Source organism: Orussus abietinus, unplaced genomic scaffold, assembly GCF_000612105.2.
Source record: "Orussus abietinus isolate OABI.00-Male unplaced genomic scaffold, Oabi_2.0 scaffold13, whole genome shotgun sequence".
Taxonomy (NCBI): Eukaryota; Metazoa; Arthropoda; class Insecta; order Hymenoptera; family Orussidae; genus Orussus; species Orussus abietinus.
Genome location: NW_019394887.1, coordinates 1,635,464 through 1,655,536, shown reverse-complemented (window position 1 = coordinate 1,655,536; position 20,073 = coordinate 1,635,464). Strand labels below are relative to the sequence as shown.

General features: G+C 53.9%; 1 protein-coding gene across 8 annotated transcripts in view; it reads left to right on the top strand.

The window, feature by feature from the left end:
- Positions 1–187: 187 nt before the first annotated feature.
- Positions 188–20,073, top strand: part of LOC105697856 (zinc finger protein 853) — a 58,572-nt gene continuing 38,686 nt past the window's right edge. For 6 of the 8 annotated variants that reach the window (XM_012421593.2, XM_023433426.1, XM_023433423.1 and 3 more), the window contains exons 1-2: positions 188–1,398; positions 2,806–2,895. In XM_012421593.2, coding sequence (XP_012277016.1) covers positions 295–1,398; positions 2,806–2,895 — 1,194 coding nt within the window. In that variant the 5' untranslated portion in view covers positions 188–294. The remainder of the gene's footprint in view (positions 1,399–2,805; positions 2,896–20,073) is intronic. The other 2 variants (XM_023433428.1, XM_023433427.1) reach the window with 1 other exon arrangement.

Here is a 20,073-nt window from a genome sequence, read left to right as displayed (position 1 = left end):
CCGGGGAGCCACCACTCTGGCGATTCGGGGGGTGGGCTAGGTGGCGGAGGAGGCGGCGGAGGCGGCGGAGGCGGCGGTACCGGCGGCGGCGGCGGCGGCGGAGGCGCCGGAGGCGCTGGCGGAGGTGGCGGTGGTGGTGGCGCCGCCGGTGGAGGCGGCGGCCCCGAGGCCGAGGCCGCGAGGACCGCCAGGATCCAGGACGAGGACGAGGACATCACGGAGCGCGAAGACGACGAGGACGACGAGGACCCCTGCAGCTCGCCGGAGCCGGACCTCGAGCCGGAGCCCGAGCCGATGGAGGTCCAATCCTCGGCCGTCACCGCGGCGGCGAACCTCCACGCCCTGCGCCAGCACGTCTTCAAGATGTCCGACTACTGGCAGCAGCCCCCCAGGGGTCCGCCTCAGCTGTCCCCGGGCATCCAGCACAGCCCCATACAGAGCTCCGGCCAACAGACCCCCATGCACAGTCCGCTGGGCCAGCAGCAACAGCAGCAGCAGCAACAGCAACAACAGCAGCAGCAACAGCAGCAGCAACAACAACAGCAGCAGCAGCAGAGGCAGCAGCAGCAGTCCCAGCAGCAGCACGCGCAGCAGCAGGCGAACAACGGCCAGGCGCAGCAGAACGCGAGCGGAGGTTTAGCCCAGAACTCCGCGTCGCAGATCCAGCAGCAGCAACACCAAATGTCGATGAATAAGCAACAGGGCGGCCAGCAGGGTGGCCAGCATCAGTCTTCCCCGGCTCCGACGACCCCGTCGCCGCAGGCCGACCACCCCGGCGCCATAGCGTCCAGCATGGCTCAGAGCCTGCACACCCTGGCCCAGGCTCAGTCCATGTCCCAGGCCTCCAGCCCCTCGCTGGCCGTCCAGGCGGTCCAGGCTGCCCAGAACCTGGGCCAGGCCCTCACTCAGGCCCTGACCCAGAACATGCAGCAGAACCTCGGCCAGACTCTGCAGCACAACCTGTCGCAGAATCTGGCCCCTAGCCTGTCGCCTCATCAGCAACAGCAGCTGCTCAACCAGCCGCAGAACCTCAGCCAGGCTGGGCAGAGCCTGCAGCAGAACATCCAGAGCCAGGCGCAGAATCTGTCCCAGAGCCTGCAGCAGCAGGCCCAGAACCTCTCGCAGAACCTGGGCCAGAGCCTGAACCAGCAGTCGCTCCAGCAGCAGGCGCAGAACCTCACCCAGAACCTCCAGCAACAGGCGCAGAACCTGTCCCAGAACCTCCAGCAGCAGGCCCTCAACATGGCGGGGAACATCGGCCAGAACGGCTCGCTACCCGGGATGAACGTCGCCGGCCAGCAGCAACAGAACACCCAGAACTCCATGCTGAGCCCCGGTGCCGCCAGTCAGGACTCCCACGATGCCGCTCTCACGGAGAAGCTCGTTAACGAACTGCAGGTGAGTCCGGTCCTCCCACCTGGTCTGGCCGAACCTACCCGGCGCCCAACCTGGACCCGTTCCCCATGTGTCCTGCCCATCGATCTCGCGCCTGTTCCTCGCCCCGCGGACGAGGATCTCGGTCCACACCCCCGACCCTCCTCCTCGCGGACCCTGCTCGCATTCTCGGCGACGCACATTTCGCCGATTGTTTGAACCCCCGGACTGTACCGAGATACGCTGACCACGGTTCACGCACACCACTGTGGTACGACTCACCGCGTGCCGCGGACACACGCGGCCGCCTCCTGTCCCGACGCGCGACACGCACACCGACCCCGGGATGCAGATACGTCTCTCCGGGGTTCTTGACCCGCGCAACACAGATAATACCATACGCATACGTCATACGGTGCGCCGCGAAGATCTTCCCAAGAAAATATCGAACGGCGTCGTTGCCATTCCCGACCGAGGCGCTTGCCGACCCGAGGAACTCGTTTTTACGCTCTCGCCTCTTTTTATCACGGTCTTCGATTGATTAATCCTACCTCTTACCGATGTGCTCGCATTCTTTTACCCCGGGAGGTGGTCGCCTGGGCGGTCGGAGGTACCTAGGGAAATTCCCTATTTTTTTTTTTTTCCTTTTTTTCCACACCACATCGGGGGAGCGCGTCCATGCGCGAGCGTTTCGTCGGGGGAAAAAAGTGCTTCCGGAGAGCGACGACAATGGAGAGCGAACGAGAACGGGTGCACGTAGGTGTGCGTGGGTTAGCGCGGGTGTACTGGGTTATCAACGGGTATTTTATCGCGGCTTAAGTTGTCAGTTCCATGCGAGAAAGAGTACTCGTTTACGGCACGCTTCGTGCGCCTTGCCGAGGCTAACGACTTCATTCCCAATGACGTTCGATCGCGGGAAGCGATCGTCGGGCACGACGATGATCCAAGCGATCGCTCCTCGCCTTCGACTCGGATCTATCGCGATTCGAGTTCCCTCCTCGATCGAGATCGTTCCTCCCTAAACAACACGTATTCCTCGATACAACTCCCCATGAAACGCGGGACCGATCCGCAACGAAACGGCCCTAAAATCGACCCTGGACACTTCGTTTAACGATAGCCTTCGACAACGCATCGCCGCAACCCGGACCTTGGTCAAGGTTCTCTTCCTTTCGACTCTCCTCCCCCGCTTCTGCCGGGGAACCACCCTGACCATCCAGGGTGTCTTTTTAGGAGATAATCCCTGTTAGGACTCGATGATGAGGACCTGTGACCAGGAACTCGTCCCGATCGCCGATTTTTCGGAGCTGGAAGGCCTCCGGTCGGTTGGGACGAGCTCTTCGGGGCCTTTCGACTCCTGGGGGCCGTTCGGGCCTCCTTCTCGTGATCCGGTCTTTCGACTAACCCCCCGTCCTCCTCTCTTGTCGATAGTCGAGAGCAGCAGGGCTTGGAGGTGCCGGTGGAGGAATGGGCCCCATCAGCGAGCGCACCTTCGAGGAATGCTGGAACACCCTGCAGCGAGTGAGTTGAACACTCACCCTCTTAAGAAACCACCCTACCTCGCTTCGGCGTCGCGTGGCTTGCCTTTAAGTTCGCCTCTTTTTTTTTTTTTTCCTCGGTTTTATAAGTTCACCCCGCACCTCCTGCACGCCCCCGGATGCCCGACGCCATCCCGGCCTACTTCGAGAGGCTTTTTCGTTTCGACTTCCAGGTTTTTTCTCGCTCCCCCTTTTCCGTTTCATTTTTTCGCGCCCGGCTGTTGTCGAGCGTTCGCAATTTTGCTTCCTGGCATGATTTTCCCTGCAGGCCTCTGCTAGTTTGCCCTGCCCGAGAATTCCTCACTCCCTAGGCAGGGAATTTCAGGGACAAATGATACGGAAGAATGATGACAATGATCGAGCGGGAGGTCTTACCCTCCCAATGCGTTCGATATGTCTTTTCCGATTTTCCCACGATTTCCCGTGGACTGGATCTAGGGAGACTTGGACCAAGTAATCCCTCTCGGGTATAGGTAATTCGGATGTGCAAGATATTGGAATAATTCATAATAATTGATATTTACAGAGGGATCGGAGAGACACGTGGGCGATTCCTTGGCGGCCATCTTGGGTTGCTAAGAGAAAATGAAGATCTCCAGGACGAGGACTCTAGGAAGAGATTTCCTTAGCCTTCGATGGAGAATGACAAGTGGCGGGGTGGGATAATAAGAAATGCGTTTGAGGGGCTTTTATGCAGAAATGCGGAATCGCAGAAGTGGTTATTCATTTCCCTTGAGCTATGGGAACCGCAGGTTAACGTGCCCCCCTCGACGATTAACGAATCTGGGGAAATTTAGCAAAAGTACCTCACGTCACATTACGGAAAAGATGACTGCCCGCGCGTTCTATGATAATTATTTCCTGGGTACTAAACGGGGAAAAAAAAAAAAAGAGGAAGAAACGGGAGCGGAAGTTCGGTAATTGGTTAACGCACGCAAAATTCAGATTTCCAAGGTCCGTTTAGCAGTCACACCCGGAAGGTGAGGAAAACGGATTACGCTTTAGAGAAGTTTCCGCGCCGAATCGGCCGCGTTATGCATCCGAATTTAATTCCACGTTTGAGCCTAACCCTTTCTCGTCAATTAGACCATTGGTAGCGTCCTATTGAGGCGATAAAAAATGTCTAAAACCTGCCACTTGTCATATCTAAGAGAAGCTGACCACGTGATCTCGGCGCCCCAAGGTAAAGGAATGGCCCACGTGGCTCCGAACTGTCAAAAGTGTTAAAGATTCTGGGCCAAAGTCGACCGATCGAGATCTTCCGGAGAAATCGCATTTCCTTTCAGGCCTGCCTAGGCGATCGGATTCGACGGTGATCAATGTAATTAGAAGGACGAAAATGATCTTTCGTCTGTACAGTGTACATTGCACCCGAGCACATTGATAAGATAGGATCGTGGATCGACATCCACAATAAAAAAAAAAAAAAATAAACTGACAAAAAGCTCGGGCTAAATTACACGAAGCCAGACGAACGAAGCATTGTCCATGTGTATATTGTGTGTCTCGATGTGGAGAATCCCGAGGACGATCCTGATCCGTGAATTTGGAAACGCGGAAACCCCAGGTCCTCCCCCAAAAAGTCCGGAAACACGTGTCGATAGTCCCCCACCTCCCAGGCGGGAACATTAAGGGAGGAAAAAAAATGTAAAAGGAGAAAAAAGCGAAAGGAAAAAAAAAATCCGCCGCGAGGGGAACAAGCAAAATCGCTTGAAATAGCGCGAAAGCCAAGTCCGAGGAGATAGGAAAGAAAGCGTCGCTAACGAGCGGTGAATCGCGCCACTCAGGGTGGAACGGCGTCCGGAGGGGTAACTTCCGGGGGGAGGGGGAAAGTTTTAAATTCCCCCCACCGACGAAGCAACAATTTGTTTCGTTAAGTAGCCACGTTCTTTTGTTTTTGCGGTTTCTTTTATTACGACCGCCGCGGCCTCTTCCGAGGGAAAAGGGGAGGACAGAGAGGGAGGGACGAACGCGCCCTTACGGGGGTGCGAGAGAGAGAGGCATCGTCTTCGGCACTTTCGCCCTACCCTTTACGCCTTTCCACCCTCCGTCTCAAAAGCCGTCGCCCGTCCGGGAAACTTTCGGAAAATCCGGAAAAACGCCCCGCGCGGCGGAAGGGCGAAGTAAGTTTCCACGTTTCTACGTTTCTACGTTTCCCCTCCCCCGGGGAGGGAGAGGGGGTCGCGGGGGCCCGGGGAGGGAAATTTAATTAAAACATTCGCCAGCGCCTCGCTCTTTTTTTTTTTCCCCGGTTCGGTTTCCCGCCTCTGGGACCGCCACCCACGCATCCCCGGTAATCCGTAATCGGGGGGGTGGTGAGGGGGCGCCAGGACGAAGAGGGGTGGAAAAGTGGAAAACGGCATTGTCCGGCGACTGGATTTCACGAGGGGTCTCGTTTCGGGGAAAAATTCATCCCTGAGAGTCGATCTGTGGATCGTGGATGAAGACGCGCGACATTCGGCACCCTTCTTCCGGTCGAGGGATTTTTCAAGATTTCTCCCCGGACCCCCCGGGGGGTTGCAGCCCCCCAGCGAACGCGTCCAATCGGAAACTGCCGAAATCAATGCAAAATGGCCGACATCCACGTCCTAATAGCCCCCAGAGGGTCCTGCCCTCCGCCCCATGCACCACCCCCTAAAAATTCAAGGGGGAGAGGGTGGGTCGGGTAGTTTTTACTTCGCCCAATTAAGAGGGTGTGAAAGGGATGTCGAAGAGGTCCGGTTTATGAAACTTTTTGCCGTGTGGCATGTATTGAATCATTTCGAACTTTACGATATGAATATAGAAGGTGTAAAGAAGGTCCTGAGCCCCATCAAATTTGAATTTTAAGAAAATTGGTTTATAGACATTTTCAAGAATTTTTTGTAAGGAAGTCTAATCTCGGGAGTTTTAGGACCTACCTTAGGGTCCCTACATTAAGCCTGTAAAGCTTGAAACGATTCGGTACACTCAGTTCGGAGGAAAGCTTCACAAACGATTGACCCCTCGTGTGGCATTTTCACATCCCCTTAAAATACGGAATTATATAATAGTATGTTAAAGTGAATTTAAATTTCCAACGGGACGAAATTCCGATCCGGGGACCGAATCGTCGAAAATCCGACGACTCCTTTTAACCCTTTACATGGAGCCACATCGACATAAGGGCGATTTTCGTCCGACCGTGCGGGCGATATTGGACCAAACGTCGGCCGCCTTTAGGCGCTCTTAGTAGCCAAAGGGTTAAGCGAAACATCCCGCAAAAAAAGCTGGCAAACAGCCGCATCGGCGCGACATACGGACGACAATCGTGGGAACGGTTAAAAGAGCTCCGTTATCCAAACACTAGCCACCCCTGTCCGGGTCTCTCTTTCTCATGGGCGACCTAACGAGCGCGCGAAAGGGCTCACCTTTTTTCTTTTTTTTCCTTCCCTCCACTCGCAAATTAAAATCCAATTATTTCGGCGCCTCTCGTACTAGGGCGCACCGGGCCATCGCAGTTGGGCATTCAAATGAATTTTTTTTCTTGCCTTTCCCGGGGCCCGGAAGGACGTCGAACCGGTCCTCCTTGGCCGATCCGCGTCCCGGGCCAGCTGGGACTCAAGGGCTGCGGGGGCAAAAAGCCCCCGGAAAGAAAGCGCGAAGAAAGGGGAGGCGACCGCGACCTCTCCCCCGTCGCCGCGGGATGCAAATCGGGCCCGTTTTTTTCATCCGGGGCTTCCGGAGAATCCTTTCGGGACATTATAACCGTCCGACCCTTTGTTTCAGCCTTGGTCCCCACGGGGGAGACTCGCCCCGGAAGGCCACCCCGGGGAACGGGTTCTCCTCGGATTGAAAACCGTTCCGTGTCGGCCGGCCGTTAACGGAGGAGATTGCAACGTCTTAACCCTTGCCCGGAGTGGCCCGGGTGTTCCGCGGGTTTTCAGTAATTTTCTATGATTTTCAGATCGCATGGTCGGACACTATAACGCGTCCTTTTCCTCGGAGCACCCGGGGCCCGCGAAGCGCCCCGAGGGGGGTAATCGCGAGGGGGCGCGCGCTTCACCCGAAATTGGAAAAGCCCTCGGGCACCCTATACCGCGACGCGGTATTTTGTAAGGTGATGTGGGGAAAAAGGTAAAAAAAATTTTTCTGTATATTTACGTTGCCGACGTTAATTTTTATATCGACTGCTGGGTCGAGTTATATTCAGTATTGTATCGAATAGCATACTCTATATGTCGTTTCGTACAATTATTATTAAGATATCCAAGCAAAATTCCAGATATTCCCTGGATTCGTGGTTTTTGAGGCCCTCATTCACTGCAGAGGGACCCCCTGCGCCATCTATCATTTTCGTGTCAACCTAATTTTCACTCCGAGACCTCGTATTACCATTGTTTTAGCATAGAAGTGTATAAATCATTTTTTTTGCTGAGGCAAAGTTAAACAATTTTTGTTAATTAATCAAAATTTTGAAAGTGTCAGGACAATTGTTAGGCGCTCACGAGTCACGTGTCAAAGTTTCGGACGTTTCTATCCAACACCCTTAAAAAGTACTTATTCGAATCTACTGATTTGACTAGAGTTTAACCCGAGGTAAAGAAGGCAAAGTTAAACAATTTAGTTAAAAAATCGAAATTTCGAAAATGTCAGGACAATTCCTAAGCGCTCACGAGTCACGTGTCAAAGTTTCAGACGATTTTACCCAACACCCTTAAAAAAGTAGCGTCTTATTCGAATCTACTAATTTGAGGAGGGTTTAACTCCACCTTAAGAGTGGCGAGTTAATTCCGTCCTCGCCGATAGGCGATTCGTCCGGGAATGTGTCGCAATGCGTGCATACCCGAAAGCCCTCGCGCGTCGCGGCGTCGCTGCGAGAGGGAGCCGCGGCGCGTCGGCCGAGGTTTTGCCCTGACCTACCCCAAGAGGAGAGAGCGTGGATAGGCCCCGCCGCACGCGCCCACCCGCTCGCCGGCGCGAGGCTCGAGTTATTCTTTGTGTCGCGAGTGTGGCTGCGAGTCGCGGCCTTTTCTTTTTTTTTATCGTACGTTGACTCTGCCGCAGGGATCGGCGTCCGCCGCGACGCCCCCCTCGCCGCGCCCGATAAGATTGCACTCGCGGCCGACCGAGGGCTAAGGTCTTGCTGGGTCCCTAGGACCTGGGGATACTTTCTATTTCACTGGACATTTTCCCTTATATTTTCGAAATTCCCTTCCCCTAGGAGATCCCGAGTCTCATCCTCGGGTGCGTCCTCGCGTTTAACTCTTTGGCTCCTAAGAGCGCCTAAAGTCGCCCGGCGTTTGGTCCAATATTGCCTGCACGGTCAGACGAATTTCGCCCATATGTCGAAATGGCTCCGTGTTGAAAGGGTTAAGAGACCATGCCAGACCATTCAGATTTTTTTTTCACATAAAAAAAGTGAAATTTCAGGAGTTTCAGGACCTACGTTAAGGCACTCATGTTCACGTTCTAATGTTCGACGTGATTAGGTACACTCAGTACTTAGCAAAGTTTCATGAACGATATCTTTCCGGATGCCGCTTTCGTATCCCCTTAAGGTCCGTCGAAAAAATGTCGTTTATGAAACCTTTCATCGAACCATTTCGAACTTCACTACGTGAATACGACGACTCCAAGAACGGTCCAGAAACTCATGAAATGTCAATGTCCCAACAATTAGTTCATATCTATTCTTAAAATATTCCATAAAAAATGAAATCTCACGAGTGTCAGGACCTTCTCAATAGACTATATTGACGTAGTAAAACTGAAAACGATTTCATATACACCCAGTTGAAAGTTTCATGAGAGGTCATTTCCTAGGCGAGGTCTATTGTAATCGCGGAACCGGAAGCAGGACTCGGGGTAGGGAATTTTCGGCACCTTCCGGGGGAAAATCGGTACCCGGAGACGGGATGCCGATACGTCGGGGGGAAAATCGTGGAAACCGCGATTGGGTCCGCGTCGGGAATAATTCCCTAAGGAAAAACGCCCGGACTCTCCGGGCGGATTCGCTTGGGCCGCAGCCTCGGCCAGCCTCCGGATCGCCGGCAAAAGATCGTTGCCCTTCTAAATATAAGTTCGAAAATCGAAGAGCAAAACTGCGGAGTTTTGCAGCGCTCCGCCGGCGCTCCGTATCGCCCTCCCCCCGGCGGGCTCGGCCGCGCTCGGTCGGTCTCGGCGTCGCGACGGAGATCCCCACCGTCGGCGTCCGGCAAACCGGTCCCTAGGTCGGCGGTCTTTCGGGCGAAATTCGCGGGCCCGGTAAACGTAGTCGTAGGTCAAGATCCGCGGGACCCGGGGCGCGCGAAAGCGGTCGTCGAAGGGGGGGACGTCGTCTCGGAGAGGGGGACGAGGACGGGGGCGGCGGCCGAGAGTCGGCGTCGCGAGGTGGGGGCCGCGAGGAGGAGGGAGCGAGGGAGCGCCCGGGCGCGGGAGAGAGACGCCGCGACCGAAGGCACGGCTGGGATAAAAAGTAAGGCCGATTGGGAATCTGGGTCAGGGCGAGCGCTCGCACCGGATGCCCGCCGAGGGGCCGAATTTCCAGAGGAACCCCCTGGGGAAGTCGGACCCGGAGGACGCCGCAGGGTAACCCGAGGATTCCTCTCGCGGCGCGAAAGTAGGCGCCGCGTCGAGGAAAGTACCCGCCAGGGAAACGACCTCCTGGGGGAAATCGGCCGGGGATCGGACGGCCCCACGTCGCGCGGCGGGAGATCCCCAACCCGGGGAAGAGATTCCCGGAGGAATCTCAGGATCCTCCTCCGAGGCGAAGAGAAGTCCCCCGGTCGCCTTGGCCCAGGGCGCCCCGTCGACGTCCGCGGCACCGGGACGCGGACCGTGGGTATAGGTCGATGCATCGTCCAGTGGGACGCGTGGGTGAATAGCCTGCTCTCGGAGAAGAGAGCGCCTCGCTCCCGGAGAGGGAGAGAGACGGGGAGAGGCCTCCTCGAGGGGGGGAGATACGCTCGAGAAAGGGGGAGAGAGGACGGGGAGGAAGAAGCTCGCTCGCGAGGGCGACGGAAACGGCGACTGGTCCCGCCGGGGAGAAAGAGGCGAAAAAGAAGGAGGAGATGGAAATAGAGAGGAATAAAGGGAACGCCGGAGAGAAGAAAGAAGGGGAGAAGGAGACCGAAAAACGGAGGAAGAGGGAGAGCGCGCACGGCCCGCTCGCCGAGACTTCGCTCGAATGGGTCCGCGGGGTCACCGGGGCCCCCTACTCCGTCGGCCCGCGACCGGGGCCCGATTCGGGAACTCCGGCCGAGCCGGAAGCGACCCGGGATCCCCGGGAGTCGCGGCCGAAATCCGGCCGGGGGCCCCCCTCCACGCGGGCGGGGGGACCCTTCCTCTCCCCGTGGTGCTCCTCCGCGGCCGCGTCTACCTTCGGACCTTCGCGCCAGATCCCCCGGCGCGCCGCCCTCGGCCAATCACCGCCGAGGACGCCGCCGAGCGGCCTACGCGGCGCGCGCGGCCAATTCTCCCGGCGCCGCGCATTTTATACGTAAAGGCGCTTAACGCAAGGTGTGCGCACGCACCGACCGACCCGCGGCCCCGTGCGCGCCCCGCCGACTCGCGGCCAGGATTTCGGGCCTCACGGCCGAGGACCGCGGCACGGGGGGGCGCCCTTTCGAACCGCCCGCGACCCGCAGGACGCGCAGACTGAGCGGAGCTCCCGACTTCCGGCTAGGTCGGGCGCGCTCTCGCGGCGGCGCGCAGGCGCGCCTGCGCGGGCGCGAGCGAGCGCGAGGCGGCCGCGGCCCCCGACGGGCCCGACAGTGCCGGGAGTCCCACGGGCGAGCCCGAGTGACCGCGCGCGGCCCATTGGCTGGATTCGGCTCCGAAGGGACTGGGTCCACTCGCGCCCGGACGCGACGCGACGCGCCCGCCGCCCCGGCGCCCGACGACCGACCACCGCCTAGTGGGGGCGAGCGAGACCCGCCGCGCCGGGAACGATGAACTCCAACAGTGTGCCATATTTTGTGATCTTATTACCTAACTACGACTTCCATTCTGTGATCTAGTACCCTCGGCCCAATCACGGCGCTCTACTCCGCCACCGAGGTAAGACCGCGAGGGGATCGGGGATCGCTACCGACGGCTAGGGGAATCGCGAACTCCACGTGCTCCGCGCCTCCATGACGACCGCGGTCCGGCACTTTTCCCGGGGAACCTAGAGGCGATGGCGCTTAACCGAGTCTTCCTCGGGAGTCACCTCCTAGGGGCCCGGGTCTTCCGGAGGAGGATTTTCCTCCCGGTACTCAGGCGGAGTCGATCGATTGGAATTTTGGGTAAACAAATGTCTCGACGATGCCACGTGTTCTGGGGATAAACAATGTCCGGGCGCGCTCGAGTTTTAAGTAAACCGTAACGTTTTCCCGGAAACGTAATGTCGCTTTTCACATACCTCGGAGTACGTGGGGAGCCCTACTTTCAGAGGATGTAAATACCTTTGGGTAAGAACGCGTCGGGAGTTCACGCCGTCGGTAGCCCTTCCAGACCGTCCACCATAAGTGAGATCGTTTGTTTAAACGTCACCGCATATATTATTTTCCCGACTACGGCCAACACTTGGTAAATATTTACATATTTTGTTGTAATATTTGAGAAGCCTATCCACGTATGTCCCTGACCTCCGGCTCTTAAGAATTCAGGATTTCATTTTATCAATGCGATGTATCTCAAAAATTAAGCATACATTTATGGTAATTATTCATTAATAATTCACAGAAGTTACAGAGATTTTCTATTAATATCGGTTATTAGATATGCTTCGTTTTTAATCGGTCCCTCGATTCTTTGTTCAATAAGAATTTCCCAGTGGATTAGTTTCTTATTAAACATTACCGCATATATTATTTCTTCGACAAAAGCCAACGCTTAATAAATATTAACATATTTCTTATAATATTCGAAATGCTTATCCACGTATGTCCCTGACCTCCGGCTCTAATAAATTCCCGATTTCATTTTATCCACGCGATATACTCTAAAATTACGTATAAATTTACATAAATAATTAATTAATAATTCACAGAAGTTACAGAGATTTTCTATTAATATCGGTTATTAGACACGCTTCGTTTTTAATCGATCCCTCGATAACGCGTACGGAGCATGTACTTTGTTCAATAAGAATTTCCCAGTGGATTAGTTTCTTATTAAACATTACCGCATATATTATTTCCTGGACAAAAGCCAACGCTTAATAAATATTAACATATTTCTTATAATATTCGAAATGCTTATCCACGTATGTCCCTGACCTACGGCTCTAATAAATTCCCGATTTCATTTTATCCACGCGATATACTCGAAAATGACGTATAAATTTACATAAATAATTAATTAATAATTCACAGAAGTAAGAGGAATCCTTTATTAATATCGGTACATTAATCACGCATGTGTCCGCTTTGTTGGATAAGAACTTCCCGATGGATTCGTTCCTTATCAGAAAAAGGGGCCGGAGAGAAAGAGATCCGCGACCTACGACAAAGCGAGGGAACTTTCAACGCACCGAGCGTAATTCCCGGTAATCCAAGAGGAGAGGATATTCCCGCGAGGTGAAAAGGAAATAATCGATCGAGGAGTTTCGGAAAGTATTTATTTCGGTCGAGGTGTCCCACCACCTCGACATTTCCCGCTGAAAGAAGGGGCTAACCGAGGCGGAGGCCGTTCACATGCGAGCGATAAAAAAGAAATGCGTTCTTAAAACGTGTTTGGGCCCTGCGGACCGGTACGATTATAGCGGCAGCCTCGCTCGAAAAGAGAAGGAAAGAAAGAGTTCCGCGACCTACGACAAGCCGGGGAACTCGGTCGGCGGTGGCGGATAAATCCTGGGATAATTCGAGGCCGAGTAAAAATTCCCGACTCCGGAGAATTTGCATTTTTTTTTTTTCTTCAATTAAGGTGAAGTGAAACGCGTCGAGGAACTTGATCAACGTCGATACAGAAGATCTTTCTAAATGTTCCACGACCTACGACAAGCCGGGGAACTCGGCCGGCGGTGGCGGATAAATCCTGGGATAATTCGAGGCCGAATAAAAATTCCCGACTCGGGAGAATTTGCATTTTTTTTTTTCTTTAGTTAAGGTGAAGTGAAACACCTCGAGGAACTTGATCGACGTCGGTATAGAAGATCTTTCTAAATGTTCCGCGACCTACGACAAGCCGAGGTGGCGGATAAATCCTGGGATAATTCGCTCGACGCCTTTTTGGTTCTGGACCGAGTTAAAAACTTTTTTTGGAAAATCCAAATTTTCAAATGTGTCAGGACAATTCTTAGATGATGAGGAGTAATGTATTAAAGTTTCGGACAGTTTGGAGTAATACCCTTAAAAAAAAGTGTTGTCTTCGTATCGACCGATTTGAAGGGTGTTTCACTTCACCTCAACCCTCACCCGTAAAAACCAAAAAGTTATTATTTTCTCACCGAGACTGGGAAGAGATTTGCCGTTAACCGATTTGCATCGTAAGGGTACATATATACATATATAAATAAATTTTTCTGGTCACTATCGTTCACCCTGAAATTTGGTGATAAGGGCCCTCTTTCTCATACTTCCTTAGGATGCAAATGAGTTAACGCGAAACCCACTCGGTACGGATAGTGACCCTTGCGTAGAGATTTGAGATAATTAAAAATGACAATAAATAGTTATAAATAGTCATCGAGGTCGGTGGGGGAAAATAAACCACGTGGAAAGAAAGGAAAGGTATCCGCGACCTAGGGCAACATCGGGCCGCGGCGCGGATAAAATCCTCGGTAATCCGAGCGTACTCCGCGAAGAGTTTTCGCTTGCGACCACGAGGCTATCTAAGATGGAGACCGTTTACATGCGGAGGAGAATAACCGGAAAGTGAGCGGCGAGGAGGCTGCGGGAGGGAGACGGAGCGAGGGGCCGCGGGGCGGCGCGAGGGAGACGGAGATCGTGGAAACGGCATGCATCCTCGGGAGAAAGACCGAGAGAGAGAGAGAAAGAGAGAGAGCGCGAGATCGTTAAATAATTATCGTCCCTCGTAAAAATTGATTGCCGACGGGACGCGACCCCTGGGGGTAATTTTTCCTGGACGCGGAGGCGGCTGTCGAAAGGTTCAAGGTCGGAATTACTACGTAAATTACGAGGCCAATTACGAGGAGAGCTGCCTCCTAGACAGAAAAGCGCCTCCAGTTTTTCGGGGCTCTTCGGAGTTATACGGCGTCCCGGCGCCGGGGGAGGCGCGTCCACCTTGGCCGAATCTCCCATCCTGCCCAAGTTCAACGACTTGGCACCGGAGGCGGACCCGAAAACCTCCTCCGTCGGCAAGGCCCCAGGAGAGGCCTTTGCCTCTCTGGATGAGCCTTTGGCGCGGTTCTTTTTTGCGGGTTCAACGACACTCCGCACCAGACGCGACCGCGGGTTTGAGAAATGTCAAGAGTATAGGTGGCCAAGGAAGAGGGGCAGATGAACGTCGCGAGGGAGAGAGACGCCGCGACTCCACCGCCGCCGCCGCCGCGACGCACCGGGAGAGCCTCGGAAACGTGGCAACGGCGCGAATGCAGAATGCACGCTGACATAAAACATACATATATGCAAGATGCAGCGGGCCAGCATCCAGAGACCGCTCTCTCCCTCTCTCGGGACCGCTCGCCCTCTCCCTCTCTCTCGAGAGAGAGAGAGCGCGCCGAGGTCGGACCACCGCGGCCGATTCTCTCCTCTCTCCGAGTCGAGGAAGAGAGACCCGGTCGAAATTGCCCCACCTTCCCTCCCCCCGCCGCCTACGACCGCCGCCCCCGCCGACCCCCCTCCTCCCCCGGCTCGGCGTTCTCCAAGAGCCGCGCGGCTGGTGAACCTGACCTCCGACAACGCGCCGAGGCTTGCGGCATTCCCCCGAGTGCCCGGCCGAGGTCCGAGTCGCGAGTCACGCTTCGCCGTCGTTTCGATAAATTATACATTATCGGGGATGGCCTTCTTTTTACCGACCGGACTCTCCTTAATCGGGCCTCTCTTTCTACGTTTCGGAACGGAGGTCGGAGGTCGAGGTCGCGGGTCGACCCGGCCAGTCGGTCAAGGCCCTCGCCGATGTCTCGCCGAGGCCCGCCCTCGATCGGGATCGCCTTTTTTACTTCTTTATTTTTCATTTTTATTTATTCTTTCTTTCATACCCCGAACACCCCTCAGGATTAGTTTTGGAATCGTGGGAACGGGGGAAGGGCGCTAAAGAAATGGAGGGATCGGACTAATGGATAATAATCCGGGGATTGTTATATATTTTCGGGTCAATTGGCATTAGTTATCTGTAAATGGATTATCAAATCGCTGTAACGTAATTTTAGTCTATTTTTTTTTTTCTTTTCTTTTTTTCCTCTTTTTCAACGCGCGATTTAGCCACTCGCGATTTTTCCACCGAATGGCGAATTGGCATTAGTTATCCGTTAATGGATGATCAAATCGCTGTAACGTAATTTTAGCCTATTTTTTTATTTTTTTTATTTTTTTCCGGAAACTCGGCAACGCGCGAATTAGCCACTCGCGATTTTCCCGCCGAATGGCATCCGCATTAATGGCCTGCTGATTCTCGGCATTCTCCTTATTCCCTGACTCATCGGTATCGCGTCGCGCTGACCGACTAGTCAGCGAAAGTTAGAAAAACTAAGTTCATCCTATGAGGCACGTAGGTGCAACGTTACCGGCGAGTTCTAAAATCACGCCGTGGCCCCCGTGAATTTCGACGATTAAATCCCGGCGAAAAATACAATGGCCGAATTTGACGGTAAAGAGCGAGCGGCCCAACGTGGACGGGATTACTTCCCTCGATAGAATATATGAAATTAATATATTTAAATATATGTAAGTAGGAGCGTCAAAATGTCAGCCTGGAGAAATTTTTGCCGAACGCGTTCTTCGTCTTGGGAAAAATATATGAAATTAATATATTTAAATGTATATAACTAGGAGCGTCAAAATGTCGGCCTGGAGAAATTTTTGCCGGACGCGTTCTTTGTCCTGGGAAAAATATATTAAATATATCTCGGTAAAATATATGAAATTAATATATTTAAATATATATATAAGTAGGAGCGTCAAAATGTCGGCCGGGAGTAATTTTTGCCGAACGCGTTCTTCGTCTTGGGATTCGTTGTTGGATTTCGCGGCCTCTTTCGCCCTGCCGCAGTTCTTCCTTTATTCTTTTTTCCCCTCGCCCGGTTTGGCTCGATCCACGGCCGGAGGAGAGAATATCTCGCGATGCAAAGGCTCGCGTGATTTTCTTCGGACTGTACCGTGGCGCGGCACTGACCACCGACAAACCCGTTCATATTGTCTTACCTTGCCGGACCTGTGTTCGCCCGGTGCGTTTGCGCTCACCGCGTCCCGACGTGTGCCCGTCTGTTAGCATACGTTTGATATGATAAAAAAGAAAGAAGAAAAATATGCCGTGACGCAAACACAAGGTTACTGCCACGGCGGGACGTGTGCGTATACACGCCGATATGTCACCGCAGAGACCCCCGACACCGTGGCGGTCGGTTCTCTGCCCTCCCTTCGGCGATTTTCTATAACCTCGAAATCGGAGAAAAATCCCGCCGCGGTCCTTCTGGACCGACACGGTGCTTTTTTTTCCGGGGTGAGACCAACGGCACCCTGGGGGACCAGGATATAGGGCCGAAAATTCGACCCGGAGGGACCGAATTTCGAGAGTTGCACTTCAGGGCGAGAGGTGGTATCGGGGACCCCCGGGTACCGAGAGTGATTTTCCATAACCTCGAAATCGGGGGAAAATCCTGCCGTGGTCCTTCTGGACCGACGCGGTGCTTTTTTTTTCCGGGGTGAGATCATGGCATCCTGGGGGACCAGGATATAGGGCCGAAAATTCCACCCGGAGGGAATTTTCCTCCCGGAGTAGGGACCGAATTTCGAGAGTTCCACTTCAGGGCAAGAGGTGGTATCGGGAACCCCCGGATACCAAGAGTGATTTTCCATAACCTCGAAATCGGGGAGAAATCCCGCTGCGGTCCTTCTGGGCCGACGCGGTGTTTTTTTTCCCCTGGGTGAGATCACGGCATCCTGGGGGACCACGGTAAAGGGCCGAAAATTCCACCCGGAGGGAATGTTCCTCCCGGAGTAGGGACCGAATTTCGAGAGTTGCACTTCAGGGCGAGAGATGGTATCGGGGACCCCCGGGTACCGAGGGCATCTTCTTAGCGAAGATCTGCCTCGAGGTCTGTCCCCTCTCGAGGGGCCGAGACCCCCTCATAGAGGAAGCGCGGCGCGGGAGGAGTCGGGGAGAGAAAAACCGAGGCAAAAAGAGACGAAGAGACGGACGGCGCGCCAGGGGGAGCGAGAGAGCCGAGAAAAAGAGGTTGCGGGGAGCGCATACAAAGCTATTATCATAAAATTATTATATCACCACGTCGGAATAAAACTCCCAATATGTTACAAGACTAGGATATCTTTTCCAACGGGGTGGACCCCTCGTCCCTCGCGGTCGGCCGTGCCCTCTCCGTCGCGAACTCTCGGTACCCTATCTCGGTACACCGGGCTCATGAACGTGCACCTAGTCCCTTACGCACACGCGCGGCACCGAGCCGGTAAAAGTACGCGGGATGACTCAGAAACGAGTTCGAGAGATGCGGAGGAGAGAGATAGAGAGAAAGAGAGAGAGAGGCGGTCGCTCCTGAAAAATGTATTTGGCGCGCATGCGCCCAACCACCCGAGTCTCTTTCCGCGGCCCATCGGGATCCCCAAATTTTTTATTTTTTATTTTTTTTTCAGGGGGGCCCTCGAATTTCCCTCCCACCTCCCACCCTCCCCCCGGTCGGCGGGCCTCTCCTAGGAGATAAACCACGATAAACAAATGAGACTTGGCAACGCGGCTCGACGACTGCACAGCCAAGGCCTGGCTGACTTTTATTTTCACTCCCCCGCCCGCCTGACTGCTCCCCCCCCACCTTCGAGTCGCTCCGCAACCACTACGTACCCTCCCCCGCCCGACCGCCACCTAACCTCTCTTTCTCCCTTTTTCTTTCTCTTTCTCTCTCTCTCTCCGGACGCCCCACCACCGTCGCGGCGGAGTCTTATTTGCTTCTTTCGTTATTCGCTTATTTTCCCCAACCGCCGCCTTCTTTTATTACCACGCTCTTCCCCTCGCGTCCCCCCTCCCCTCCACTGCTCTCCCCCCAAGGAGCCGAGAGTTTATTTTAAACGAGATGCCCGAGTCTTGCCCGTGGTCAGGCTTTTCGAAGAGGGTGCCCCAGAGGAAACACGGGCGTCGGCGATGTCGCCAGACGGTTTAAAAAAGAAAGAAAAAAATGCTGGGAATTTTGTTAGATTTTTTTATGGAAGTCTTGTTCAGATGTGGGGTAGTATGTTTATAACGTTGTTTCGGAGAAAATATATTTAATGTGTTAGGAGTTTAATATACGAGTCTTGCCCGTGGTCAGGCTTTTCGGAGAGGGTGCCCCCGAGGAAACACGGGCGTCGGCGATGTCGCTAGACTGTTTAAAAAAAGAGAAACAAATTCTGGGAATTTTATTAGATATTTTTATGGAAGTCGAATTAAGCCGGACTGGAAAAGGAACCGTAGATGAGAGGAAACTATCCTAGAATTGAAATAATTCGGCGACCTTCCGGGGAATTCGCGAGGATGGCGGCGCGTCTCTCGGCAGAGCTAGTGTTATCTCGATGCCGCCGATAAGCGGCCATGACGGCGAGCTGTCGAGGGACATCAAACGACCCCGCCCCGTATTTGTCGGCACCTTTTCCCGGGTTCCTCCCGCGGGAGCTCTTCCTCGACTCGTAAGAAATACACGGTAACCCTTCCCGGAGGGCCGCGGTTGTTGGGAAAGGTCAGGCGGTGGAAGAAGAGAGGACCGATTCGATTCTATTTTATATAATACTTATCAGGTTAGGGAATAAGTTCGTAGCGGTTTTATAATAAAAGTCTTTGATAAAAACGCTACGAACTTATTCCCCAACCTAATACTTAACACTATTTCTACCAAATTTCGACCAAAAGGTTTCGATGAGCTGGAGGAAAATGATACCGCTAAATAAATTCAACAATTGTCATACGAAAACTCAAAACATTAACTGAGAAAAAAAATGTATCATACCTTGAAAATAATTTCAAGTCAAAATTTTAAAAGGTGTCTCTTTACGCGTAAGAAATCCACGGTAACCCTTTCAGAAGGGCCGCGATTGTTGGGAAAGGTCAGGCGGTGGAAGAAGAGAGGAACGATTCGATTCTATTCTATGTAATACTTATTCCCCAAACTAATACTTAACACTATTTCTACCAAATTTCGACCAAAAGGTTTCGATGAGCTGAAGGAAAATGATACCGCTAAATAAATTCAACAATTGTCATACGAAAACTCAAAACATTAACTGAGAAAAAAATTTATTATACCTTGAAAATAATTTCAAGTTAAAATTTTAAAAAGTGTCTCTTGACACCTTCTCGTAGAAATAGCGTTAAAATTATACCCGGACCCTCGAGGAAGGGGATTCGCCGTCCGTGGTCAGACGGAAGAAAGATCCGCCGCGGAAGCGGAGGAATCGGGGGCACCTCCGGAAGATCTATCCGCGACCCCCTTCAGGGCCAAGGGCGTCGCCTTCGATTCCGTCGATGACGTATCTCGCGGCTAATGCGGCCCGGCTCGTTTCGCCGACTCGCCGGCGGATGGCGCCACCGAATCGCGAGCGAGTCTGGTGGGAGGCTATGCAACCACTGCTCCATTTTTCTATCCTCCGGGGAGGAGGAAGGAGGGGAGGAAACATCCGCGACGAGTTTCAAAGAGCGGAGCGTCGACGGACCCAGGGAAAACGGGAGGGGGAGGAAGAGCGAGTCGCTCGGTCGCGTCGCGACGGCGCGCGAGAAGAGAGGCGAGAGCGCCGCTCGGCGCCCTCCTATTGGTCCGTTCCGTCGGCCCGGCCCTCCCCATTGGTCGCGGCAGGGGAAGCCGTGTTATTTCAATCGATATCTCGCGGCGGCGATTTTTCGAAAGCGTTATCTGGCGCGCGGGCGAGAGAGGCGAGCCTTTTCCATTTTTGCCCGCCGCCGCGGGCAAGGAATCCTGCCCCCTTAGTACGCGACGCCGCACGACGCACGGCGCTGGTGTCCGCTCCGAGGTGTCCCGGTCCCGGTCCCGGGGGTCCCCCAGAACGGCGGGAGATTCGAACGGCCCGATCCCCCGGCTGAGCGCTCCTGCGCTTTGGGGAAT